This window comes from Mauremys reevesii, unplaced genomic scaffold, assembly GCF_016161935.1.
Source record: "Mauremys reevesii isolate NIE-2019 unplaced genomic scaffold, ASM1616193v1 Contig1, whole genome shotgun sequence".
NCBI lineage: Eukaryota > Metazoa > Chordata > Testudines > Geoemydidae > Mauremys > Mauremys reevesii.
The window spans coordinates 1,748,563-1,775,040 of NW_024100715.1; the positions used below are offsets into that span (position 1 = coordinate 1,748,563).

General features: G+C 61.1%; 2 protein-coding genes across 3 annotated transcripts; one reads left to right on the top strand and one right to left on the bottom strand.

Annotated features, from left to right (window-relative positions):
• On the top strand, window positions 1–9,431 carry TUBB (tubulin beta class I). The gene is made up of 4 exons (XM_039517303.1): window positions 1–200; window positions 4,818–4,926; window positions 5,465–5,575; window positions 6,222–9,431. Exons 1-4 carry the CDS (start codon window positions 144–146, stop codon window positions 7,277–7,279), a joined length of 1,335 nt encoding a protein of 444 aa, XP_039373237.1. The 5' UTR covers window positions 1–143; the 3' UTR covers window positions 7,280–9,431.
• Window positions 9,432–10,368: 937 nt separating this feature from the next.
• Window positions 10,369–20,125, bottom strand: FLOT1 (flotillin 1). 2 transcript variants are annotated; one of them, XM_039517364.1, is made up of 13 exons: window positions 20,030–20,125; window positions 19,366–19,426; window positions 18,423–18,498; window positions 18,122–18,212; window positions 17,472–17,615; window positions 16,980–17,099; window positions 16,598–16,693; window positions 15,544–15,696; window positions 14,422–14,603; window positions 13,909–13,954; window positions 13,263–13,400; window positions 12,737–12,901; window positions 10,369–12,160 (listed from the first exon to the last, which is right to left on the bottom strand). In XM_039517364.1, exons 2-13 carry the CDS (start codon window positions 19,406–19,408, stop codon window positions 12,128–12,130), a joined length of 1,287 nt encoding a protein of 428 aa, XP_039373298.1. In that variant the 5' UTR covers window positions 19,409–19,426; window positions 20,030–20,125; the 3' UTR covers window positions 10,369–12,127. The 2 variants fall into 2 exon arrangements, with proteins under 2 accessions (XP_039373298.1, XP_039373299.1); XM_039517365.1 differs by having other exon boundaries at window positions 20,020–20,112.
• Between the last annotated feature and the right edge of the window lie 6,353 nt (window positions 20,126–26,478).

Consider the following 26,478-nt stretch of genomic DNA (forward strand, 5'->3'; position numbering starts at 1 on the left):
ATCAGCCCCAGCCCCTCTCGCTGTCGCTTTTTCGGCCGCTTGGAACGTTCGCTCCCGGCGCGTTCGGCGGAGAGAACCTTGAGCTCCCCAGCGTTCCATTCGCTCCAAGGGCGCAGGCTCCGGCTAGACCAAAGGGAGGCAGGATGAGGGAGATCGTCCACATCCAGGCTGGCCAGTGCGGCAACCAGATCGGGGCCAAGGTGAGCGGGGAGCCTCGTGCGCCTCCGGATTAATGGGGCTTCGTGAGGGGGGGGGGAGAACGGCCCCAGCATATTTGGGCGGAGGGGGGAGGGAGGAAAAGGGTTTAAAATACGGGATCTCCCGAAGGGGGGGGGAAATGCCTCTGCCCCAGATTTTTTGGGGAGGCGGGGGGAGGGGCAGCGGCTATTCCTCTTGCAGGGCGAGTTTCGTGGAGGCGGCTTGATCTTGGCAGTTAAAATAAAGGCGGGGTGGTGAGAGCATTTCGGGGGGCGGGGATCGGACGCGTTTAGAAAGCGGTCTCGATTTTTTCCCATCTTATTTTTTAATCCGGATTTAAAACTGCTGCTCCGTTTTGAGTTCAGCCCTCCTGATCCTTTTTTTTTTTTTTTTTTTTTAAACCCGGGACTTTAGACTCTGGGTTCCAGCCCGTCCCGGCATTAGAAAGGCGATTTGCAGTTAATGGGATTAGCCGGCGCAGCAGATGACTCAGACCCAGGGGAGCTGGGGGGGGCGGGGGTTGCAGAGGGGGATGGGCGGGGGGGGGGGAAAGGAAGGAAACTCCCCCCGCCCGCTACGCGCTTTCAAGCGGCGCGGTACCATCTTTTAGCGCCAAACCCAACCCGCCTGCTGCTGGCTGGGGGGGGGGGCGGTGTCCGGCGCTGCAGGGATCTGGCTTCCCCTGGCAGAGCTGCCCCCGCTCCGGTTCGGCTGAGGATTAACCCAGTGTCTCTTCCCCCGCCCGCCTCTCTGCTGCTGGCTAATTTCACGTCCTCTTTCTCCGCTGGTTCGTTTCAACCCCGCCCTTTGATCTCCATTGTCTGCCGCCAGGGGCGAGAGATGCGGTGAAAGGGGCCATTTTCCTCCCCTAACTGCTGGGGGGGGAGGGAAGCCCCCATCCAGATCTTGTGTTAGCTAGCGGCAAAATCCCCCCCCCCCATTTATCTTCAGTTAATCGGTGGAGAGGGGGGTATTTGTTCTCCAGCGTTAGGGGCTTTGCCTTATATAGGCAACGAGATCTCTTCCCCCCCTCCGAAAAGAAGTCGCAATTTCTCACACTTGCTCTCTGGGGCACCCTACCCAGCGTGTAATAGGTTTAAGCACCTGGGGGAGCATGTCCAGAGGCGCCCCCCCTCCCCGCTTGCTAGATCCGGAGTGAGGCCGTTTCCCTCTCCTCGGTCCCTTTGCAAACCGTCAATTACAGTGTTGCAGTTGGGGTGAAAAAAGCGACGGTAAAATGTTGCAATGGGGGGAAGAGAAAAAAAATCTTGTTTCAGTTGCAAATCAAGAATGTTACTTATGGCGCCAAACCGCCCATCCCCCTCCTCCCTTTCCCTCCCCACCCACCATCTTCCCCACCTCTTTGTCTGCCGGGCCCCACATGGCCGGCTGCAAAGCTGGCGTGATTCCCCCACTCCCGGAGCTCCCCGCACCCAGCCGCGGTCCGCGCCCAGCCCGATCCCTTCCCATCCGCCCCGCAGCGCCCCGGAGTCGCATCGGATCTTCAGTTTAAACTGAGACACCGCATCCTTTGCGCCTGTAACGGCGCCTTTGCACGGCTGGGGGGGGGTTCCCCAGGCGGCTGCTGGCGCTAGACACGGAGGGACTTTTTGTGCCTAAAGAAGGGCCTGTTTGCAGTTGGATGGCTGCAAAATCCACCCCCACCCCCAGCAGTTGGCTGGATCAGGCGCTGGGTTTCTCCGCCTGGTGGGGTGGATGGGGGGGCAAAGAGACTTTATTTTAGCCCGTGCAGAACCAGGAGCATCCCTGCTAAATGGGCCCATCGGGTTTTTTTATTGCTTCTGTGGAAGCATCTGGATCTCTTAAGAGGCCCTGAATTTTTATTTTAATTGTAGGGATGTTTCCCCTCCTGCATCACATGCCTCATCCCGAGCCCCACCCAGCCTCACCTCTGCCTGACCCGGTTTGCCAGGTGCTAGGTGTGGCTGGCAAATGGGTGCCGGCCCCTCAGCCAGGCGATATCACAGGGGTGCTGATCTGCCTAGATCCCGTGTATGGAGATCCAGTCCCCCCTCCTCGCTTTAAAACTGGGTCTCTGCTGTGCCTGGGTGGGTGGGTGGGTCGGGCTCTAATGAGACCCGGCCCAGCAAATTCTTGCAGCGAGACCCAGACCCGGCTGCTCCGTCAGAAGATCCTGACCCCCAGAATAATGGGTTTGTATTGCAGCAGCTGCGTCAGGGATCCTGAAGCGAGGAGGCCGGGCGCTGGGCTGTGCCGGGATGTTTGGGGAAATGTAAAGCAGATTTTTCTGCCCCTCCCCAAGAGCCTTCCTGGCGTCTGTTAGAGCCATTCCGTTTCTCCATCTGGAACCGCTCTGCATTTGCACCAGGGTCCCTGAGATCGGAATCCGCTGACTCAGGGTCTGGCGACGCTGTGTATTAAAGCTGGGCTCTGACGCAGGGCCCAAGCCCCTGCCATCCACACACAAATCAGCCTGACCCGGGTCAGCAAGCACTCAAACCTAGGACCCTGCTAGGGGGCGGCTCAGAGCCCCAGTCCAGCTGCGGCCATGGTCCAAGTCATGTCTTCTGCAGTGTGGACGCGGTCCAAGCCGCAGCCCCGAGTCAGGTCTGTGCAGTGTGGACGTGTTATCACTGCTGAGAACCTCCAGCTATGGTAAGCCCAGGTTTACCATGCAGTGAGGACAACCGAATCCACAAGCCTGGGGTCCCACAGCCCCGGGTTTACAATACAGTGTAAATGCAATCTCAGGGACCCTGGTTGTCAATCCAGATCCACTCCAGATTGACACCAGAGTTGCTGAGATCAGTGCTGGGACCTGGGGGTGGATTTCCTGGTGCAGTGACCCATGGTGCCAAAAATGCCTGGGATGGTGACGGGGTCGGCTTGGCTGCCCTTGTGTTGTGGGTGGGGCGGGGCCCGGGTGGTGGGGGCTGGGGTGGAAAACAGAGCTGTTATCTGTGACAGATGCTCTGACACGCTGCCTGGTAGCCTGTTCAAACAGTCCCTGTCCTTGAGCCCAGGGGCCTGGGTTGGCCCATAACCACACCCTGCTGGGGCTAAGCACAGCTGGGATGATCTGTTAATGGCCGGCCAGCCCCACGCCCTGGTCTGCAATGGCCAACTGCTCCCTTCAAAGCAGCTGGCAAAGGGGTGACATAAGAGGTGACTAACTGACCAGGTGTCCTGGCTCCCAGCCCCCTCCCCCGCCGATCTAACCCACTAGACTCCCCCTTCCCTCCCTGAGCCCAGGCACAGAGCCCAGGAGCGCTGACACCTGCTGCGGCTGAGAAGTGGCTGAACAGAGCTGAAGCTGCCAGTCTACAGCAAGCGGGGGTGGGGAATCCTCTGTTAGGCTCTGCCGGGCGCCATCTGCTCTTTGCTCCGCTCAGAGGCGGGAAGCTGGATTTGCATCAGGGCTGGGGGAGGGGCACGTAATGGGTAGAGCTCAGTTGGGGGGAGGGGGACAACCAATCCCACCGCTGCCACCAGCAGCGCCATCCCTGCCGCGGCTGAATGCTGCGGGGTTCTAGGGCAGGCACGTGGCCAGGGAGCGCTTCAGGCGGCAGAGGAAATCTTAAACAGTAGCAATTGTTCCCTGTGTGGCTGGGTTTGGCCATCGCATCCTGGTGGGGCCGTGCTGTGGCTGCTGGCGCTTAGTGTAGGAGCTGAGCAGCCCTGCATTGCGGGGGAGGGGGGCAACGCTGGCTCAGGCGTCACTTCCCTGCAGCTGGGACTGAGGGAATGAGCGCCTGGCCCACCCCCTGGCAAGGCAGAGCAGAGCCCTGCGGGAGCTGAGACCACAACTGAGTGTGGGGAGGGACCGGGACTGCTGGGGCTTCTCTCACCCCTGGACAAAGGGTAAAGCAGCCCAGCTGGGAGGCCGCTGCTGGTCAGAGGGGGACCCTGGGGGATTTTACCACGAGCCCCAGTGGGGGTGGGGTGAGAGGGCTCTGTCCTGAGGGGTGGTGGGGGGGGACACAGGACAGGTTCCTTGCATATGCACATGGGGAGGCGGGTGGGAGGAGAGGTCGGCCACTCATGTCCCAGCCTCCCCAGTGCTGGGGACACCAGAGCCCCAGAGATACGGCTGGGGGGTGGGGCAGAACTTACCCTGCCCCCCCCCCCAATGCTCAGGGGTCACTTCTCACCCCAGCCTAAGGATGGGCACAGAGGGGGGAGGAGACGTCATAATACCCCCACCAGGGGGTCAGAGCAGCACCTCAAACTTTCATGGGGTTCCTCGGCCACTAGGGGGCAGCCTGGCAAATGTGGTGTGTTGCTTCCCCCACATGGCCGGCCGGGGTTGGGAGGGGGGGTGGGATGTGCAGTCCTAGGGGAAGCCCCTGTGTCTGGACCAGGCTGTGATCACCTGTAGGGGGCGCTGCTGGCTCTGGCTGGCTGCACACGGTGGGCGTGGCACCATTCTTGTGCCTGTTGTATGGTGTGGGGCAGAGCTAATGGGGATGTGCCAGGTGGGGCTTAGATGTGGGGTAGCCCCCATTGGGCCGGCAGCTACAGCGCTAGCTGGGTTCTCCCCGAGAAGAGCAGTGTCCCCTTGTGGGAGGGGTGGCTGGTACAGGGATGGGGGGGAGGCAGCCACCCCAGTGACACCCCCCATTTCCTGTCGCCCCTAGTTCTGGGAGGTGATCAGTGATGAACACGGCATCGACCCCACCGGCACCTACCACGGCGACAGCGACCTGCAGCTCGACCGCATCAGCGTCTATTACAATGAGGCCACAGGTACTGGTGGGGGGTAGGACGCATGACACCCCTTTACCTAGGGAACGTGGGCTGGGCTCCAATTTCCCCCCCACAAACACCCATGGTTTGGTATGTGGAGGTTTAGTGCTCCCCCCATGTATATACATAGTTTGGTCTGGTCCCCCCCCCCCCACATGTTCCCATGGTTTGAGCCAGTCCCCCTCCCCTATATGCAAATAATGGGAGGTTCCAGGGATCCTTCCCCATAAATACTCTGTGGCTTGGTCCTGATCCAGTCTGTTCCACTCCCCATGCCATGTGTGGGTTTGGTCTGATCGAGGGCACCCCCCTTCCAGATGCCCCAAAGGCTAAGCCCCCCCCCTTTCTTCCCACATGGCTGAGACCAAACCCTTTCAGTGCCTTAGCGTCTAGTGACTGCGGGGATCCCTCTGCACCCACGGCTTTGAATCAGCCCCAAATGCCTCTTCCTGGATAACCCAGGCCCCCTAAGACCGTCCTGCTGCCTCTTGGTTTGATTGACCCACCCCTGCTGAGACTCTTCTCGCTCCCCCTCTAGGTGGTAAATATGTCCCTCGCGCCATCTTGGTCGATTTGGAACCAGGCACCATGGACTCTGTCCGTTCCGGTCCCTTCGGCCAGATCTTTCGACCAGACAACTTCGTCTTCGGTAAGGTTCCCATTGTCCCTCCGTGCCGTCTGCTGGGGCTCTGGGGTTGAATTACCCAGCAGCCACTTGGGTTGCGTCAACCATGGCACCAGTGGTTGAGACCTCCCGATCTTGGCCCGTGTGTAGCAACAAGGGTGGGGTTGTGTCTAGAGTCTGAACCAGAGTTTCTAGGCTTCGTTGACTCAGCTGAGTCCAGACTGGACCTAGTAGCAACCTGCAGACAGTCCCCCTAAATTTTGGAGTGGCCAGCGGGTTGTGACTATGGGCCTTGTCTGATCTAGGGGGCGTGGGGCATGTGTGGGGGGACCCAGCTGACTTCACTTGACTGTTTGGAGCTAGAGGTGTGTCCCTCACTTGTGGCCACATTTGCAGAGCGGTGGCCGGTGTTAGGTTCTCCTGTCTAAGAATTGGAGGCCACTTGAATGCCATGGTAATCTGGCATCTCTTTCCCCCACTCCCCCCGATCTGTGAGCCTAACTCAACAGAGGACCTGATGTTCCTCCTAGACCATTGGAGGAATTGGCACGTGTCCTCCAGGGGACTCCGCTGGGGGTAATTTGGGGGCATGGCTGGCCAAGGAGCAGCTGGTTCCCCAGTGCCTTAGCCCAATGCTTGTGGCTTCTTCCCCTCCACCCCACCCTTACAGGCCAGAGCGGAGCTGGTAACAACTGGGCCAAGGGGCACTACACAGAGGGGGCTGAGCTGGTGGACTCTGTGCTGGACGTGGTGAGGAAGGAGGCGGAGAGCTGCGACTGCCTGCAGGGCTTCCAGCTGACCCACTCTCTGGGCGGGGGCACCGGCTCGGGCATGGGCACGCTGCTGATCAGCAAGATCCGGGAGGAGTACCCCGACCGCATCATGAACACCTTCAGCGTGGTGCCGTCGCCCAAGGTCTCGGACACAGTGGTGGAGCCCTACAACGCCACCCTGTCCGTCCACCAGCTGGTGGAGAACACGGACGAGACCTACTGCATCGACAACGAGGCCCTGTACGACATCTGCTTCCGCACCCTCAAGCTCACCACCCCCACCTACGGCGACCTCAACCACCTGGTCTCGGCCACCATGAGCGGCGTCACCACCTGCCTCCGTTTCCCCGGGCAGCTCAATGCCGACCTCCGCAAACTGGCCGTCAACATGGTGCCCTTCCCTCGCCTCCACTTCTTCATGCCTGGCTTTGCCCCCTTGACCAGCCGCGGCAGCCAGCAGTACCGGGCCTTGACCGTGCCAGAGCTGACCCAACAGGTCTTCGACGCTAAGAACATGATGGCCGCCTGCGACCCCCGCCACGGGCGCTACCTGACGGTGGCAGCCGTCTTCCGCGGCCGCATGTCCATGAAGGAGGTGGACGAGCAGATGCTGAACGTGCAGAACAAGAACAGCAGCTACTTCGTGGAGTGGATCCCCAACAACGTCAAGACGGCCGTGTGCGACATCCCGCCCCGCGGGCTCAAGATGGCCGTCACTTTCATCGGCAACAGCACGGCCATCCAGGAGCTCTTCAAGCGCATCTCAGAGCAGTTCACCGCCATGTTCCGCCGCAAGGCTTTCCTCCACTGGTACACGGGCGAGGGTATGGACGAGATGGAGTTCACCGAGGCGGAGAGCAACATGAACGACTTGGTGTCCGAGTACCAGCAGTACCAGGATGCCACGGCCGAGGAGGAAGAGGACTTCGGGGAAGAGGCTGAAGAAGAAGCTTGAAGCTTCACCCGCCACCATAAACGCGCCCGCACAAATTAATTTTTTTTTAAAAAAACAAACACCCACATCACATCATGTTCCAGTTTTCTTTCTTCCTTCCTTCTCAACTGTCTTCTCCATCCAGGTTCCTCCAGGGCTGAGCTTACTCCGGTTCTGTGATCTCCCATGTAAACATCAGCTTGGGCATCGGAGCGAGAGATGCCACTTCTGCTGTCCCTCATCTGTCTTCTCTTCTTCCCCAGCACTAACTTATTGTGAGGTTCTGTCTCCAATAAGTCAGATCCCCTTTCTCTGTAGCTGTCTGCATCCAATGGCATCTCTCCTCTGCTCTCTCTCAAAGAGGAAGTTTAAATTTTGGTGATTCTTCTCAGCCCATGCTCATCTCGCTGAGGTGTTCTTCAGGGCTGGGAGAAGATGGAGTGTGGGGATAACAGAGGGCTCGGTTGGATTGTTTAAGACCTGAAATGTAACACAAGGGATGTGCAAGTTTAAAAGTCCCAAAGCAGGGTTGATGATAGGTTGTCCCTTCTTTGGCCTAGCAAACTGGAGCCAGGTTGTGAGAGCGACCTCTTTGCTGACTTCTTCCTGCTCGGGCCTTTCTCAAGGGAGCTTCTCGCACGTAGGTGTCATCCCATAGGTAGCATCAGGCAGGTGCCAAACTCTTGTAGCAAAACCAGTAGAGGTGGGAGCTGTGAAGTGGATTAGCAGGAACAAGGTAGATTGGTTTGTGGGAGCTCCCCCACCACTGGAGCCGGTGGGGGATGTGAGGCAGGTCCGGACCTGAGGAAGTCTAGTTGATTGCTTCTTAGACTGGGCAGAAAGTAGGAAGAGGTGGCCCTGAACTGGTTAGGCCTTGCAATACCGGCAGCTGAGGAGGAAGGTAAGCAGCAGAGCAGGCCTAGCAGAAACATCTGGCCCTACTTAGGGGAAGGAGATTCAATTTTGCTTTTGCCATTAGCAAGTCCCTCTGCTGCACCTTCCTCCTCAGGGAGAATGAGCCTGTGGCTGGATGCAGTGGGGCTTGGGGGAGGAGCGTCTAATGGAGGGGAGAAGGGATAGAACCCAGGAGTCTTGCCCCCCCCCCCTTGCTGTGGGAGGGGGACTCCAGCACCCCAGGGTTGGATTTATGGCTCTGCTACTTTGGTGAGAGATGTTCGGCCAAGGAACTCCTCCCCCTCCTGGCTGGACGTGAGCATGTTTGCAAAGCTGTAGGAGATGCAAGTTCTGGAGCTGCCTGGTCTGCCCACACCCTCAAAGGGTGCGTCCCTGGCTTCCCTAGTCAATGTGCTTTCTGTTGGGGGGTCAGCCCCCAGCTTTCCCAGGCGGGGGCATCCCCCCTTTCATTTCCATTCCTGCCCCTATGCTGAGAATTTGGCCCACAGATTTTTTTTTTGTGGGGGGGGGGGACTGGCAGGAGGTTCTCTTCCTTGTATCAATTTGGCCCCAGATCAGGGGACCCCCCCCACATACCTTCTGTCCCCCCCAGTGCCCTAGATAAGTCAGCTGAGCCAGGGATGAAAGGGCACCAGGCCACAGAGCGATGGCTCAGGGAGCTGGTCTCTGCCATCTCAGCAGCTTTGGGGAAAGGGTCAGTGCAGGCCGTGCTGCAGAAAGGAAAATCTCAGGCTGGAGGATGGTCCAGCTGGAGGCAAAGGGGGAGAGGCCCTGGAAGCTGGTTGCGTTGCAGTCAGTCCCCTCTGGTGAGCAGGGAGGGGGTGGGGGGGTGCAAACCTGTGCAAGGGGAGAGGCTGTGAAGGTAGATTGTCCCCCTGCCCGTGTTCTCGGGGGCTCCGTTGGACCCCAAGGTCCTGGCACCAGGAATCAGCTCCCACCAGCTGAAGCCCGTGAGAGGAGACAACTCAGCCCTGGAGGAATTAAAGGGGAAGGGAGTGGGGGGGGGGCACTGATGTGGGCTCCAGCTGGTAGGTGACAATGCAGCTGGAGGTCCCACCCAATGGCCCCCCCTCCCCCGGGGCTAGCTCGGGCCTGGCTCCAGCTCAGCTCTGTCCTCTCCGGCTCTGTCTCATCTGCTCAGCGTGTTTTGTTTCCCCCCCCCTCGCTTGCTCCATCTTTCTCTAGTTTTTTTAACTGCTTTTTTCATATTGAAAAGACGACGTTCTGTGCAAGAATAAACCAATTTTTTTTTAATTTTCCCGACTCTCCGAGCTCTCTCTGTGCAGGGGGGGTTGTGATGGCAGCCGGGGGAGCCCCTGCGCCCCTCAGCACCGTAGCTTTAGGTGTCACAAAAATTTCCCCAAATCAGTCCCTGCCTCTGAGTCTTGATCCCACCAGCCCCAGCCCTTCATCCCCTGGCCTGCAGCTCCCCCAGTGCCTCTTGCCCCTCCCTCCCTCCTGAGCTCCCCTCCCCAGCTCTGCGGTGCCCCCATTCCTGGTGTGCAGCCCGTTAGCTCAGCCCTGGGGTTCTCCCTGCCCTGCAGCAGCTGTGGGGCAGGGAAGTGCGGGAGGGGGCGTGGCCAGGGGATGAGCTCATTGCTGGGGGGGGGCAATGTCCGCTGTGCCACGTGGCGCGGAAGAAGCAGGGAGGAGAGGGAACCCCCCCCCCCGCCAGGCTCTCGATCCACTTCCTGTTGCTCTGCCCCCCCCTCCAGTTTCCTTTCCCTGCGCTTCCTCCACCCCCCCCCCCAGGTTAAACGAGGGGGCTACGGGTCAGCAGTGGGGCTGGGGCACGTGTGCCACCCCCCCGGTCATTCAGCAGGATTTGTTCCTTTAACAGTAGCTGGATTGTAGCCCCCCCCAGTTCAATTCCTCCAGCCCCCCAACCCCCAGCTCTTAGACCCCTGCCCCCACCAATGGAGGCTGCCAGCGGGGGGGGGGGGCTGTATAACCCACAGCTGGCTGTCACACAGGCCCCAGTGACTGCCCCCGGAGTTGGGGTGGGGGCAAGGGGCTCAGGAAGGTGCCCCCCCATTGTCAGTGCTGGGGGGGGGCACAGGGAGCCCTCTCCCCTGGCAGGCTGCAGCTCACCCCATGGGGCTTGGCAGCTTATGAGGGACTCCTGAAGGGTGGGGGGGCACCGGGGGCTCAGCAGGGCATGTTGAACTTTGCCCCAGCCCCCCCCCCCAACACATTGAATGTCCAGCTTTCTGTCCCCAACCTGCCACGGCCCCTGGCCACCCACCCCAAGAGACGGAGGCGCCAGGAGAACAGGGCCATTCACACACCAGGGTGTTTAATGGTCTGGGGTGGGGGCAGCTACCAGGGCAGGAGGTGACGCGTACAGAGACTCACGTACAATCACAGGGGCAGAGAAGGCACCTTCATGCACCCGTCACATTCGGGGCACCAGGACACACACACAGAGAGGGGAGGGGGGACAGGGGCCCTGGCCCAGCTTCCGGGACCCCCTCCCACCCCTTTCCAGGCACAGCCCCAGGGCACAGCAAGGTGGGATCAGCCTCCCCTCCCCCCTTCTGCCTTAAACCCTGGGACCAGTAGGACCAACCAGCAGCGCTACAAGTTGGGGTGGGGGCATCGTGGGAGGTGGAAACATGAGATGGGGAACCCCTAGTGGTGGAAGGGGGTACAGCAGCTGGGGGTGCATGCACAGATATGGGGCGCCAGCCGCAGGGCAGGGAATGGGGCACAGGGCCTCTCCCCCCTAGGGGGGCTGGCAGTGATCCAGCCCTGGGGGTGGAGGGAGGCAGGGGCCTGGCTCCTATCCAGCCATTCCAGCCAAGCTGGCTCCTTCTCAGATTGGCCCCGAGTGGCCCGGCTTGGGGGGGGGCTGTGGAAGTTTACTTTGGCCACAGTGAGTGAGTGAAAATCAGTGGCGGCAATGGCTTGAAATCCCCCCCGCCCCCTTTCATCCCGTGCCCCTTAGTGGCAATGAGACCCACAGCTGCATCCCACCCCAACTCTCCTCCCCCCGTGTCTACCCCACATCCACAGGCACTGGGAATGCTGGACCCTGGGTGCTATGCCCCGTCCCCTCCCCAAAAAGGGGTTCGCTCCTGTCTTCCTGCCCCACGCCTGGGGCTGCTGCTATGCAGGGGCATCTAAGGCGTCTACAGCCCCAGTGAGCCATGAAATACCGAGCTCCAGGGAGCCGCCAAAGGGCCGACCTGACATGTCACATCAGTCCGATGACCTTCTTGCCTTGCTTCTGCTGCAGCAGCTGGTATCTTACCAGCGCCGCAAGGTAGAGACGTGCGGCCGGTGGTGTTTCCAAGCAGGGGCTGTCGGCCGGTATCTGACTTTTACTTGTGGTTCTGGCCACCAGAGAGACATGAGCTGCTAAATCCGGACGGGTGCAAGGGAAAAGGAAGCCAGAGGCTTCTGACAACGGTGGAGCTTTAAGGTGAGAGATCTCAGGCGGCATTAGGAGCAGATTGAAGAGGTTGGGGGCGTTGAAAGGAGGAAATCCCAAGCTTTCCGGCCGTATAAAGGGTTTGTTTCTCATGCTGCAGCTCTTGAGAAATCAGACCCCAAAGCTGCACCTCCTTCAAGACGTGGCGCCCGCCGGTCCCGAGCTGGAGGTGACGGAACGTCTCCCTCAGGATGATCTTGGATGTGAAGAGATGACGGAGCGAGGGGGTGGGGCTGTGGGGCTGATCCCCCAGGAATACAAGGTGCAAGTGAGGTTAGGGTGGCGTGGGGAGCAACCCCCCGCCAGCTCTTCAGGGAGGGGGAGAGGTTGGGGGACTGGCGAGGGTACACGAGAGGTGGCACTGACCCTCGGGGCTCGGTGGCTGGCATCCCGCACATCCCCCACTCGGGGGGCAGCCAGCGTGAGGGGGGGCCTGAGATGCAGACACAGCAAGGAGAACGGGGCGGGGGCGGCTCAGGGACATGCACAGCTCAGGGCAGAGCCCCCCTGACTTCCAGCGACTAGGACATTCGCCCTGGCTTCTTCTGAGTCATCTGTGAGCAGGAGGCAAAACCGACAGGGGGAGCAGTGTCAGCGCGTCGCTCCCAGGAACCCTGATCGCAGAACAGAGTCACGGACGCCTCTGGACCCCCTGGCAATGGGGGAAGGGAGTCGGGGAGAGAACCCAGAAGTCCTGGCTCCCAGTCCTCCCCTCCCCCCCGCCCCCACAACCACTGGACCCCACTCCCCTCCCAGAGCCAGGGAGAAAACCCAGGAGTTCTGGCTCCCACCCCCAGACCCCACTCCCCTCCCAGAGCCAGGGACAGAACTCAGGAGTCCTGCTTCCCAGCCCCCGCTGCTCTAACCCCCAGGCCCCACTCCCGTCCCAGCACTGGAGAGAGAACCCAGGAGTCCTGGCTCCCAGTCCTCCCCCCCCACCCCAACCACTGGACCCCACTCCCCTCCCAGAGCCAGGTATAGAACCCAGGAGTCCTGGCTCCCAGGCCCCTGCCCCCTCTCCTCCTCCTCCTCCCCTCCCCTCCCAGAGCCAGGGACAGAACCTAGGAGTCCTGGCTCCCCTCCCCACTCCCCTCCCCTCGGATAGAACCCAGGCGTCCTGGCGCGGGTACCTGGGAGATGCCGATGCCCGTGAGTTTCTCCACAGTGTCGGGGAGTTTGCTCATGATTTCCAGCACCTCCCCCGTCATCTTGGCGGCGCCGACGCCGTCGTTGCCGCTCGACACCATGGTGATCTTCTTCACCGAGCTCAGCGGCTTGCTGATCTCCTCCGCCACCTGGGGGGAGGGGCGCCACGCCGCTCCGTTATTGTAGGGTCTCCCTTAAGTGCTGGGGGGTGAGCTGGGTTCTCATCACGGGGCCTCCCATATGGGCTGGGGGCCGTGCACTCTGATTTGTTATTGTGGAGCTGGGGGCCAAGCAGGCTGGGGTGTTATTGTAGGGTCTCCTGGAAGGGCTGAGGCTTGTTATTGTAGGGTCTACCTTAAACGCTGGCGGTGAGCCACTTTGCTACGGCTTTCCACAAGGGCTGGGCGGGTTGTTTTTGCAGGGACTCTCGGGAGGGCTTGGGCTAGGCTGCTTTGTTATTGTAGGGTCTCCCAGGGGGCTGATCCTGCCCTCCCCCGGCCCTGGCCTCACCTGGGGCAGCTTCTCCAGCAGCATGTCGACCATGGCGGCGTCCTGGTACTGCCGGAACGCCTCCGCCTTCTTGGCCATCTGCTCGGCATCCGCCCGTGCCTTGGCCTCAATGGCGAACGCCTGCGCCTCCCCCTTCACCTGCATGGGGGGGGACGGGGGCGTGATCAGTGCCGGGGATGGATAGCACCCTGCCCACCACTCCCGTCCCGGACGCCTGGGTCCCATCCCGGCCTCCAGCCACCCTAGGGGGGGAGAGCCCCACGCTGCCGTCCCGGACGCCTGGGTCCCATCCCGGCTTCCAGCCCCCCTAGGGGGGAGAGCCCCACGCTGCCGTCCCGGACGCCTGGGTCCCATCCCGGTCTCCAGCCCGCCTAGGGATGACAGCCCCACGCCGACGTCCTGGACGCCTGGGTCCCATCCTGGCTTCCAGCCCCCCTAGGGGTGAGAGCCCCGCGCTGCCGTCCCGGACGCCTGGGTCCCATCCCAGCTTCCAGCCCCCCTAGGGGTGAGAGCTCCACGCTGCCGTCCTGGACACCTGGGTCCCATCCCGGCTTCCAGCCCCGCTAGGGGTGAGAGCCCCATGCGGCCGTCCCGGCCTGGGTCTCATTCCCGTCACAAGGCTGGGAGGGGCGAGCGCCAGACTCACTCTGAGGGACTCTGCTTCAGCCTCCGCCTGCATGATGAGCTGGCACCTGGGGAGGGAGCAGGGGGGCAGCGTCAGTGACTCCGGCGCAGTGGGGGGGTGGGACGCTGAGCGGAGGGGCTGCGAGCAGGAGCTGGCAGCAGAGGTTTCGGGGGCAGGGAGTGGGGAAGGAGGGTGCCGAGGGGTGAGCAGGGGGTTCAGGAGAAGGAGCGGTGGATGAGGCTTGTTGTGTGGGGAATAGGATGGGGAGGGGAGGGGCGGGGGAGGGGCAGGGTGTTGGGGGGGCATTGGGGGAGGGGACGGAGATCAGAGGTGCGGCACCGTGTGGGGGGAGGCCGGCTGAGGCTGGCAGGGAGCCCCGGGGTGGATCGGGGACGGGGCGCCGGGGTGAGGCCGCGGCTCCGGCTGGGAAGGGGTTGTGGGGCGGTGTCTGGGCTGGAAGCGCTCGGCCCAGCTGGGTCTCAGGGGTGGCTGGAGGGCAGCGTGGGGAGTGGGGGGCTGGGGGAGGCGCGATACCTCTGGGCCTCCGCCAGCTTCTCCAGCCGGTAGCGCTCGGCCTCGGCCGGCTTCTTGACCGTGGCCTCCAGCTCGTGCTCCTTGCGGATGATTTCCTGCTCCTGCAGCTGGATCTGCTGGGTCCGCTCCACCACCAGCACCTGCATCTTCTGCTCCTCGATCTTCTGCTTGGTCTTGGCCACCTGCACGGGGAGGGGTCGGGGGGCACCGCCGGGGGGGGGGGGGGGGTGGCAGCAGGGCCAAGGCAGCGGGAGTTGACACCACGGGGCGAGGGGTCAAACGTTGGCTGCGCCAATGGGTGTCACCACCACGGACACCCGGGGTTCATGTCAAGACGACGCTCCCTGGGAGGTCAGAGGTCAATGTCGAGGGGGTCATGGGTCAACACCGCTGGCATTTGTAAGTCAAAGTCAAGATTTGACTCCCCCCATTGAGAGGATTCAAGGGGTTAAAGGTCAAGAACCGGCAACAGTGAGGGATCGAGGGACACCACTGGGGGTGTGTGTGTGTGTGGGGCAAAGGCTGACCCCACTGAGGCAGGTCAAAGGTCAATGTTGGGGGCAGTCTGTGGTCAACACTGGGGGGTTGATTATTAATTATTATTATTATTATTATAAAGAACTGACCCCAACAAGGATCAAAAGTCACCACCACCCAGAGGTCATGAGCCAAGAGCCGACACCTCCAAGCTAGGGCCGGGGTCAACATGGCCATGGGGGGGTCAAGGGTCAACAGCTGACATCAGTGAAGTGGGGGAGGGGTCAGCCTGGACAAAGGGGTCACAGGTCCAGAACCGATGCCACTGGATGGGTCGTGGTTGATGCCGCTGGGTGGCAAAGACGTATGGGTCGGCCAGGGGATGCCAAGAGCAAAGGGTGGAGTCATTGGGCAGGGAAGGAGGCCAAGAGGGTCAACCCGCCAGGCTGTCCAGGGTCAAGTTGCAGGGGGTCAAAGGTCAGCATCGGAGTCGGGGTCACAGGTCACCAGCTGTGGGTTGGCCATCTCTGGCCACCATCACATGGACATGCCTGCCCTGCCGGCTACAGTGTCCCATGGTGCCTGGGCCGGGGGCTGGCATCGGGGGGCCCTGATCCCCCTACCCCATCCCCAGGGGCGTCTCACCTGCAGCTGATAGGCCAGGTCGGACTCGGCCTTGCGGGTGTTCACCTCGATGTCGTAGGTGGCTTTCTTCAGCTCGTAGTCCCGCTGCGCCTTGGCCATCTCGATCTCGCTTAAGTACTGGGCAGAGAGCTTCTCCTGCTTCGCCTTGGCCTCCTGCGGGTGTGGGGGTCAGAGCCACGGTAACCCCTGCCCCCGTCAGAGCCACGGGCTGGCTGGTAACCCCTGCCCCCGTCAGAGCCACGGGCCGGCTGGTATCCCCTGCCCCCGTCAGAGCCACGGGCCGGCTGGTATCCCCTGCCCCCGTCAGAGCCACGGGCCGGCTGGTATCCCCTGCCCCCGTCAGAGCCACGGGACGGCTGGTATCCCCTGCCCAGTCTGACCCACGGGCCAGCTAGTAACCCCTGTCCCCCGTCAGAGCCACGGGCCGGCTGGTATCCCCTGCCCAGTCTGACCCATGGGCTGGCTGGTATCCCCTGCCCCCGTCAGAGCCACGGGCCGGCTGGTATCCGCTGCCCCGGGCTGGTATCCCCGGTCCCCCTCAGAGCCAGGGGACGGCTGGTATCCCCTGCCCCCGTCAGAGCCACGGGCCGGCTGGTATCCCCTGCCCCCGTCAGAGCCACGGGCCGGCTGGTATCCCCTGCCCCCGTCAGAGCCACGGGCCGGCTGGTATCCCCTGCCCCCGTCAGAGCCACGGGCTGGCTGATAACCTCTGCCCCCATCAGAGCCACGGGCCGGCTGGTATCCCCTGCCCCCGTCAGAGCCACGGGCCGGCTGGTAACCCCTGCCCCCATCAGAGCCACGGGCCGGCTGGTATCCCCTGCCCCCGTCAGAGCCACGGGCCGGCTGGTATCCCCTGCCCTGTCTGACCCACGGGCCAGGCTAGCCCGTGCCCCCCACCCCTGAGTCACAGCTGTGGGCTGGCTGGCCTGTGCCCCCCACCCCCAGGTCACAGCTGCAGGCCGGAATCCCCCCCCGGATCAGACCCCCATGGACCCAGCCAGCTGGAATCCCCCTGCCCCCCGGATCAGACCCCGCACTCACGTCCAGCTCTCACCTTGATGCCGGCGTCTCTCTTGGCCTCAGCTTCCCCCATCCGGGCGTCCTTCTGCACCTGGGCGGTCCTGGCTTTCCCCAGCGAGTGCAGATAATCCTGGGGCAACGCCGTGGCGGGGAGGGGGAGAACGGGACAGAGAAAGACACCTCAGTCACGCCACGCAGCCTGGCTGGAGGCCATTCCCCTCTAGGGGGCGCTGGCTCCCATCCGCCCTAGGGCAGAGCAGGGACTGGCTGGCTCCGGGCTGGGAACGGAACACGGGGCCTTTCCCCTCTAGGGGGCGCCGGCTCCCATCCGCCCTGGGGCGGGGCAGGGACTGGCTGGCTCCGGGCTGTACAGCACACGGGGCCTGTCCCCTCTAGGGGGCGCCGTTCTCCCTTACCTGGTCGTCGTGAATGTCCTTGAGCGTGTAGCTCACCACGCTGATGCCCATGTTGACCAGGTCTGAAGAGGCCACTTTAAAAACCTGCTCCGAGAATTTCTTCCGATCCTTGTAGATTTCCTGCCCGGGGCGGGGAGACAAGGGGTGAGTTGGGGTGGGGGCAGGGCTGGAACAGACACATGGGGGGGCAGGTCTGATTCCCCCAGGAGGGGGCGCTGACTCCCACACACCGGGGGGGGGGGGAGGTCTGACTCCCCAGCGGGGGGCGCTGACACACACACAGGGGGGCAGGTCTGATTCCCCCAGCAGGGGGTGCTGACACACACACACACACACTGGGGGGGAGGGGCAGGTCTGACCCCCCCCCCCCGCAGGGTGCACTGACACCCCCAGAGGGGGCAGGTCTGATTCTCCCAGCAGGGGGCGCTGACACACACACACACACACAGCAGGTCTGACCCCAGCAGGCTGACCCCAGCTGCCGGCCCCCACCTCCACAGTCATGTGGGCCATGATGGCCCGCTGATGCCCCTCCAGCGTCTCCAGCGCGATGTGGGTGATCTCGCTCTCCGACTTGCCGAGGAACATCTGGCAGGCGGCCGCCAGCATCTCCTTGTTCTGGCCCTGGATCTTCACCTGCCGGAGCGAGGCCATGAGGGGAGGGAGGAATGGAGCCCTGTGCCCGCCCCCGACAGCCCTCCCTGCCAATCCTAGGGATGCTCCGGGGGTGGGGCGCCTTCCCCTTTAAGAGGAGGAGGCTATTGCCTGCACCCCAACAACAGTTGCCCAGAGACCGTATCCATGGTGGTCAAGGGGGCTCTGGCCCTGTGGTCCCACGGCATCATTGGGCAGGTACCAATGGGGAAATGGGGGGGATGAGCCAGGCTGGGCAGGTACCATCGGGGAAAATGAGGGAGGGGGTATGAGCCAGGCTGGGTAGGTACCAATAGGGAAATGGGGGGGGGGGGGGGATGAGCCAGGCTGGGTAGGTACCACTGGGGGAAATATGGGGGTGAGTGGTGCCAGTGGCAGGTACCACTGGGGGGACCATGGTAGCTGGCTGGTTTCCTAGGTGATCCCGACCCTGTTCCCTCCTCCCTGGGGTTTCCGCGGCGACCTTGGAGTCAGGGGGCGCAGGTTACCTGGGCGATGCCGGTGACAGAGATGGGGACCCCGTGCCGAGTATAAACCTTCTCGCTTTTCACATTCAGGGTCAGTGTGTTCAAGGAGATCCTGTGGGGAAAGCAGGGGGGTCAGGAGAGAGGACCCCCCCATGCACACATCCGGCCCGGTATCCCCACCCCCACACGCTGATCCCTCCCGAGCTCTGACCCCTGCCCCAGCGGGGTGATGGGGGATCTCCTACAGACTTGGGGAGCGCAGGGACGAGCCAGGGAGCCCTGACCTAGGGGCTCTCTGTGGAGGGGGGTTTTGGAGACTCACCTCTGGATCTGCTGGATGCAGGGGAGGACGAAGACCCGGCCCCCTGCCACCATCACTGGGGGGCTGCGGCAGAAGCCTAGGGGGAGGGGAGGAGAATGTTAGCCGCCGCTGGGCGCTGAGATGCAGCCAGCTTTGGGGTGGGACAGCTGGGAAACAGCCACGTGGAACAGCGACACTGCATGGGGAGGGCTCGCCCGCCGTCGAATTGCAGCCAGCTCTGGGGTGGGTGGCTGGGGAACAGCTATGTAGAACAGGGACGCCGCTGAGATGCAGCCGCCTCTAGGGTGGGCGGCTGGGGAACATGCGGTGAATCCTGAACAATTTGAAACCACCAGGGAAATTTTAAGAATGCAGGAAGTGAGCTCAGCTGGGACACCCCCTACTGAGCCCCCACCCACCCCCCACATCACAGTGCCCCCTGCTGAGCCCCTGCCCCGCTACCCGCAGCCCAGCGCCCCCTGCCGAGCCCCACCTTGCTCCCCGCTGCCCCCCACCCTGCTCCTTGCTGCTCCCCAGTGGCCATTAGTGACGCAGAAAAGAGGATTTGATCGTTAACCATCAGATTAGTGCCTCCCCCCCCCCCCCCGCAGGCCCATCCCCTGGGAGCAGGTGATGTCACTGGCTCAGATCCCATCTCTTCACTGGTGGGTATTTCAGGCTGGCTCAGAGGGGCAGGGGATGGGGCACGGGGCCTTTCCCCTGTGGGGCGGGCGAGTCCCAAAAGTGGGGGGCTGGGGGGGCTCGGACTCCAGTCCCTGGTCCGGGTTTCTCCCAGGGATCGGGCCCCTAACGAGCTCGGGCATTAGGCCCAGGTCTTAGCCGGGCTGACGGGGCCGCCCCAGCAGTGCGGGGGTGGGGCTGGGGGTCCCAGGAGGGGGCAGCATCAGGCTCCCACCCTGGGAGTGTCTCTTCCCACATGAGACTGGCGGGGGGAGCCACTCACCCGAGACCACCATGGCCTCATTGGGCCCACACGTGAAGAACATCCTGATGCCGGAGGGATCCTGAAAGAGACGAGAGCGACTCAAACCGAATCCGGGCACCCAGCCCCCCTGCTCTAACCACCGGCCCCCACTCTCCTCCCAGAGCCGGGGGGAGAACCCAGGCGTCCTAGCTCCCACCCCCACCCCACCCCCGCTCTAACCACTAGACCCCACTTCCCTCCCAGAGCCAGGGAGAGAACCCAGGAGTCCGGGCACCCAGCCCCCCTGCTCTAACCACTCCCCCCCACTCCCCTCCCAGAGCCAGGGAGAGAACCCAGGAGTCCGGGCTATTTTCCTCTCTCCCGCCAGGCGGTGGCGGATAATTACAGCCCCGTTCCTGGCCAGACTCCAGCTGAGCCCCAGGGAGCTCCCCACCCACCTGCCGCCTGAGCCCCACAGAGCCGCTGCTGATTCCACCCAACGGGGGAGGGGATCACTGGGGTCCCGCCCACCCCAGCCCCCAGCTGCGCACCCCACTTCAACCCTGTGCTTCGCCCCACCCCGACCCCATCTCCGCCTGCACCCCTGCCTCCCTTTCTGCCCGTGCATCCCCTGACCCCCTCTCTGCTCATGCACCCCCCGCCCATGCACCCCCGCTCATGCACCCCTCCCACCTTTGCTGACCGGGTCTCTTGCTCCGGCCAACTCCCCGTCCGCCCGTCCTGCTGCAAACACGCCCCACCCTCCTGTGACCGCCACTATCCCGTCAGCCCCCGCAGTTTTCCCAGGCCCGGGGCGGTGCTGCCACCTGCTGGCCGCAGCCCCGCGTGGCAACCGGGCAGCGGCTGGGCGCTGCGTGCGGTGTTTTCCCCAGGAATTGAAACTGGGGGGAGGTCAGGGCCGATGGGGGTGAGACCGCGCGGGCGAAGGTGGGCTGTATCTGGGGAGACCCGATGTCCAGATTTTATAGGGACAGTCCCGATTTCGGGGTCTTTTTCTTATATAGGCTCCTATTACCCCTCACCCACACCCCGATTTTTCACATTTGCTGTCTGGCCACCCTATATAGAATCATAGATTATTAGGGTTGGTTGGAAGGGACCTCAAGAGATCATCTAGTCCAACCCCCTGCTCAAAGCAGGACCAATCCCCAAATCCCTATGGCACCATAGTAAAAACTGAAAAATGTTTCATGACCATTTTATTAGATTTAAAATCATCAGGCAAATTAAAGTTGGCTACTCAAGTCTTCCATGAAGCATAACATTTACATCCTTCTTGGTTTCTGCTTGTAGTTTTGCACAACTCTGTTAATGAACTTCTTGAATGCAACACGTTCATCTTTGGTGGCTTCTCATGTGTCCAGTACTTCCTTTCCTGCAGTTGATATGCTCATTAGTTCAGCCACATGATCAGGCAGAAGGCGACGTCTTTCAGAACACAATATTCTAGTCAATGAGGAAAGAGAAGGCTCAGCTGTAGCTGTTGTGACTGGGAGTAGCAAGAGATGAATTCCCACTTCTTTCATCCCAGGAAACAGAACAAAGATCGCGTCGAGCCACTAGTGATGATAAAAAAGAAGTTGAAGTCAAATCATTCATTCGTCGTTCAAATTCTCTATTCTGTCCTGAGCACATGGCAGCCCCATTGCTGGTAGTGCCTCACTCCACTCAACTGTTGGTGTTTTATAGGACAGGGATCTGTAAAAGCTACGTAGAGGTTGAATAGAATCTAGAAGTCGCTGTTGTAGATTTTGAAGAATCAAGTCTGTGTACTTTTTCAGTTGTCTTAAACCCTTCTTGTCCTCTTCACTTAAGGATTCAGTATAAATGCCTTTATTAGTCAACTTCTGGACTGAAGTCTTTGCTTCTTCCAGTACTTTTTCAATGGATAGCTGTCTGATTGATCCACATGTAGCTTCCATTGCTGGACAGAGATCTACTGCTGTTGTAGCAGATGCCTGGATGGCATTGTGTAATGACCCAAGTGGTTTCGACAGTAGACTTACAAGAGAGAGAATGGCTGTAGTCTTCTCTGAACTTAGCAGTGAAAGTAATCCACCAGCCTCACTCCTTAGATCCATCCCATCTTGGTAGATACTTTCCAAAGCCAGTAACAACGGCTGGAGTAATTTTAAGACAACAGCCAAGGATCGCTCATGAGAAAGCCAGCGGGTTTTCCCCGGTTGGACTAATTTGAACTTCAGTCCCAGTGTATTTTCTATATTTTCCAAGATATTCAGTCTTTATGGACTCTTGCTGAAAAAAGAATATAATGAAGACATTACATTTGTAGCTTTTTAAATGTCTTTTTGAAGAGTCTGCAGCTCGGACTAGCGCTAGTTGGAGTAGATGGCCTCTGCAGTGTGTATAGGAGAGATTAGGGTTACACTTTTCTTTGAGCAAAGCTTGTGCTCCACCATGTCTTCCAGAGAAGTTTGCAGCTCCATCAAATGCACAAGCAGCCGTCCGTTTGGGGTCCAATGGACAAGCATTTAACTCTTCTAAGATGTGGGTGGTCACAGATGGAGCCGATGTGTCTTCTGTAACTTGAACATCTAGAAATGCATCTACTGGCCTACCACTGACATCAAGGTAACGGACACAATGACCTAATACTTGATGCGTTCATCAGCCATGTATGGACATTCTCCGAATGTGCTGAGAGAGGTCTTCACTTTTTCATCTGTTGAGTCTTTCACTGTTGCACCACATGCTTCTAGCCGGTCAGTGGAGTTTCTTCCGGAAAGATAGTGAGATGTGTCTTCTTCGGAACCAGTGTTCAGCTTCAGGACGAACAAGTGACAATGCCCTTAACATTGGCCTCCAGTTTGTAGTGTGAGGTATCTCTTGCTTAAATGGAAAGTAGGATGCCACGGCCATGTTTGTTCGCATGAACTGTGTTGTGTCTCCAGCATTCTTAACAAGCCTCGTTAACACTCACCGGTGCTGGGGGCGGGGGCAGGGCTGGGCTGGTGGAGGGCTGTGGGTCGGGAGTGGGGGGCACTGGCGGAGCTGAGGGGAGCCCAGGACCAGGTTGGCAGGGGCTGGAGATCGGGAGTGAGGGGCACCGGCAGGGCTGGGAGGGGGGGAACCAGGCTTTTGTGAGTTAACCCTGCTGCTTTGGCATGAGCCCCCATCCCGTTCTCCTGACTTTCCAAGAAGACCCAGGGTGGCGTCTGCGTCGCTTCCTGTCCCAAACTCGGGGGCGCGGCGCCCGTGAAGGGGCCGCCCGGTCCCCACCCAGAGGTGGCTGCATTAGAGCCCCTGGCTGGCTCCTGTTAACTATCAGGGCGGCAGTTCACCCTGTGGCCACTAGGTGGCGCGCGCGGCCAATCGGCCCGCGCGGGGGCCGGGGGGGGGGCATCGTCTGAGCATGGGGGAGAAAATTTGCTTCTTTCAATGGGTGGGGGGGGAGGTGCCCAGCCCATAACCACCCCCAGGCCTCTGTGCCCCCCCCAGGATAGGGGCAGAACATGCCGTGAGTGGCAGAGCCCCCCCCACCCCCGAGCCAGCCCCCCCCAAGTGCCTGCCCCGGTGCCGGCTAGGGGGCACTAGGGGCGGTTCGACCCCCCCCACCCGCTCTGCCAGCCAGGGGTCAGTTCATGCCTGGACGGTGGGGCGGGGGAGGGGGCGTTGGTAACAGGGGCAGAGAGCCAGCAAACTCCTTACACACAGCAGGGAGCCGGACTCACTGGAATAATCAGAGCCGGCGCCCCGCAAGCGGGGACAGGCCTCTGCCCCATTCCCTGCCCCCCTGAGCCAGCCAGTCCCTGCCTTGGGGCTGGGGGGAGCCAGCACCCCCCAGAGGGGACAGGCCCCTGCCCCATTCCCTGCCCCCCTGAGCCAGCCAGTCCCCGCCCTGGGGCCGGGGGGAGCCGGCGCCCCCCAGAGAGGACAGGCCCCTGCCCCATTCCCTGCCCCCCTGAGCCATCCAGTCCCCGCCCTGGGGCCGGATCCCATCCCCACCCCTGAGCCAGCCAGTCCCGCCCTGGGGCTGAGGGGAGCCGGCACCCCCCAGAGGGGACAGGCCCTGTGCCCCGTTCCCCGCCCCCCTGAGCCAGCCAGTCCCTGCCCTGGGGCCGGGGTGAGCCGGCACCCCCTGGAGGGGACAGGCCCCTGCCCCATTCCCTGCCCCCCTGAGCCAGCCAGTCCCTGCCCTGGTGCTGGGGGGAGCTGGCGCCCCCCAGAGGGAACAGCCCCCTGCCCCATTCCCTGCCCCCCCCCCAGCCAGCCAGTCCCTGCCCTGGGGCTGGGTGGGAGCTGGCGTCCCCCAGAGGGGACAGGCCCTGCCCCATTCCCTGCCCCCCGAGCCAGCAGTGTCCCCAAGTCAGACTTGGCCCAGGGAGTGTGTGTGTGTGTGGTGGGGGGGCGGGGAAGAGTTGTGTATTTCCAGGGCTGGTATTTCCACTCCTCTGCCCCCCTGTGGCTCTTTATATTTAGGCCCTGGGCTCTCTGTGCCGGGTGGGGGGCGGGGGGCGGAAGTGGGCTCTGCCGCTTCCTTTCGCGTGTGGGTCTCACCTCTGGGGAGAGAGGAAACGCGGCCGTGCGGTGAGGCAGAGCTCGGAAGCCACGAGCTTGGGCAATTCCCAGCCTGGGCCCGGGCCCAGGACCCCTGGCAGCGCTTTCCGGCATGTGTTTCGTCAGCTGGAGAGCGGAGGGTTGTGTGTGTGACCCAGCGTGTGTGCACAGACACACACACAGCCCCAGGCCAGGCTGGGCCATGAAAACACACACACAGAGCCTCCCTTGCTCTAACCACTAGATCCCACTCCCTTCCCAGTGCCAGGGAGAGAACCCAGGAGTCCTGGCTCCCAACCCCACCCCTCTCCCCCCCACCACTAGACCCCACTGCCTTCCCAGAGCCACCCAGCTCCCCTGCTCTAACCACTAGACCCCACTCCCCTCCCAGCCCCCAGGGGTAGAACCCGGGCATCCTGCTGAGGCCACCCTGGGCTGAGTGTCCGCTGCCGCAGGCGCTATCTGTACGTGGGCGCTTGCTATATATAACCCTCCCCTCGTGGCCCAGACAGGTACCGGCGGGAACCCGCAGTTCCTCTGCCCCCGCAGAGAGCCCGGAATAGCCCCTTATCAGCCATTGCCGCTGGGCTTATCCGTGTGTCCAAGGGCGCCGGACGCGGCTCGCCCAGCCCCTGCAGCTCTCGCTGGCCGGGAGCTCGGCGCTAAGATTACCCCAGAGGAGAGAGAGATGGAGAACAACCCCCTGGGGGCGGGGGGATTAGCTAGCTTGGGCAGCCCCAGCGGAGGGTGGCTGGAGCTACGGATCGCTCGAGAAGGCGCGATTTGCTGGCGCTAAGGGTGGCAGGACGGGGCTGAGAACGGCGGGTTGGCAGATACCCACGCTCCCCGGTCAGGGCCTGTGTGCCAGAGTCCCTGACTCCCAGAGACACGCCGGGACGCGTGTGGGGGTGGCTTAGAGTCCTGGGACACCAGGAAACATCGTTAAACTGGCGATTTGACTGATTTTTCCGTCATGCCAGATCACAGTTAACGATTAAAAACCCGGGTAGAATGAAAACCTCCAGAGAGTTACACGTAACCCGCAGTTATACTGGTTATAGCAGGGTCGGACTGGACGGCACCGCCAGAGGTCGTCCAGTCCCGTCCCCTGCACTCAAGGCAGGACTCAGTATCATCTAGACCAGCCCTGACAGGTGTTTGTCCAACCTGCTCTTTAAAATCCCCAATGATGCAGATTCCACAACCTCCCTCGGCAATTTATCCCAGCGCTTCACCACCCTGACAGTTAGGAAGTGTGTCCTAATGTCCAACCTAAACCGCCCTGGCTGCAATTTAACCCCATTGCTTCTTGGCCTGGCCTCAGAGGTTAACGAGAACAATTTATCACCATCCTCTTCACAACAACCTTTCACATACTTGAAAACTGTTCTCATGTCCCCCCCTCGGTCTTCTCTTCTCCAGACTAAACACACCCAGTGTTTTCAGTCTTCCCTCACAGCTCATGTTTTCTGGCCCTTTAATCATTGTTGTTGCTTTTCTCTGGACTTTCTCCAATCTTTGCTGAGATGCGGCGCCCAGAACTGGACACAAGCCTCCACCCGAGGCCTAATCAGTGCAGAGGGGAGCGGAAGGATGACTTCTAAGTTCCTGGTTACGACACTTCTGCTAACACAGTTTCATCTCAGAATGAGGTTTGGGTTTTTGGCAACAGTGTGACACTGCTGACTCATACTTAGCTTGTGGTCACTGTGACCCCAGACCCCTTTCCGCAGTTCTCCTTCCCAGGCAGTCACTTCCCATTGTGTATGCGTGCAACCGATTGTTCCTTCCTGAGTGGAGGACTTTGCATTTGTCCTTATTAAACGTTATCCTATTTCCTTCAGCCCATTTCTCCAGTTTGTCCAGATCATTTTGAATTTTAATCCTGTCCTTCAAAGCACTTGCAACCCCTCCCAGCTTGGTATCGTCCGCAAACTTTATAAGAGCGCTCTGTGTGACATGGTCTAAATCACTGATGAAGATAGTGAACAGAACCAGACCCAGAGCTGATCCCTGCAGGACCCCACTCGTGATGCCCTTCCAGCCTGACTGAACCCCTGAGAACTCCGCTCTGGGAGCAGTTTTCCACCCAGTTCTGCACCCACATTGTAGTAGCTCCATCCACCTTGCATTGCCCTAGTTTGTGTAGGAGAAGGTCACGCGAGACAGTATCAAAGCTTTACTGAAGTCAAGCTAGACCACGTCTCCCACTTCCCTGCTGTCCCCAAGGCTTGTTACTCTGTCAAAGGTAACAAGCCTTGGGGGGGGGGGGAATAGTTAACACCGCCATTCAGCTGAGAATGAGAACCCAGGTGTCCTGAGTCCCAGCCCCCGACTCTTACCCACTTAGGGTGACCAGACAGCAAATGTGAAAAATTGGGACAGGTGGTGGGGGTGGTAATAGGAGCCTATATAAGAAAAAGACCCAAAAATCAGGACATCTGGTCACCCTATACCCACTGGACCCCACTCCCCTCCCAGGGCCGGGCCAGGTTTCCTCACTCTGGGGCTGCACCCCTCCCTCATGAAATGGACTAGCTTCTCCCCCCAGGCCCTGCCCCCAGGGTCCACCATCAGCCAATGAGAACGTGTCCAGCTGATGTAATGCAGAAT

What these genes read in the sequence shown, in the direction of transcription:
- TUBB (XM_039517303.1), top strand. Translation starts at nt 144, where the DNA reads ATGAGGGAGATCGTCCACATCCAGGCTGGCCAGTGCGGCAACCAGATC. An exon ending in CTATTACAATGAGGCCACAG is followed by an intron (nt 4,927 to 5,464) that starts GTACTGGTGGGG and finishes CTCCCCCTCTAG; the next exon opens with GTGGTAAATATGTCCCTCGC. An exon ending in ACCAGACAACTTCGTCTTCG is followed by an intron (nt 5,576 to 6,221) that starts GTAAGGTTCCCA and finishes CCACCCTTACAG; the next exon opens with GCCAGAGCGGAGCTGGTAAC.
- FLOT1 (XM_039517364.1), bottom strand. Translation starts at nt 19,408, where the DNA reads ATGTTCTTCACGTGTGGGCCCAATGAGGCCATGGTGGTCTCGG. An exon ending in ACCTGGCCTATCAGCTGCAG is followed by an intron (nt 14,604 to 15,543) that starts GTGAGACGCCCC and finishes CTCCCCGTGCAG; the next exon opens with GTGGCCAAGACCAAGCAGAA. An exon ending in CTGAAGCAGAGTCCCTCAGA is followed by an intron (nt 13,401 to 13,908) that starts GTGAGTCTGGCG and finishes CCCCCCATGCAG; the next exon opens with GTGAAGGGGGAGGCGCAGGC.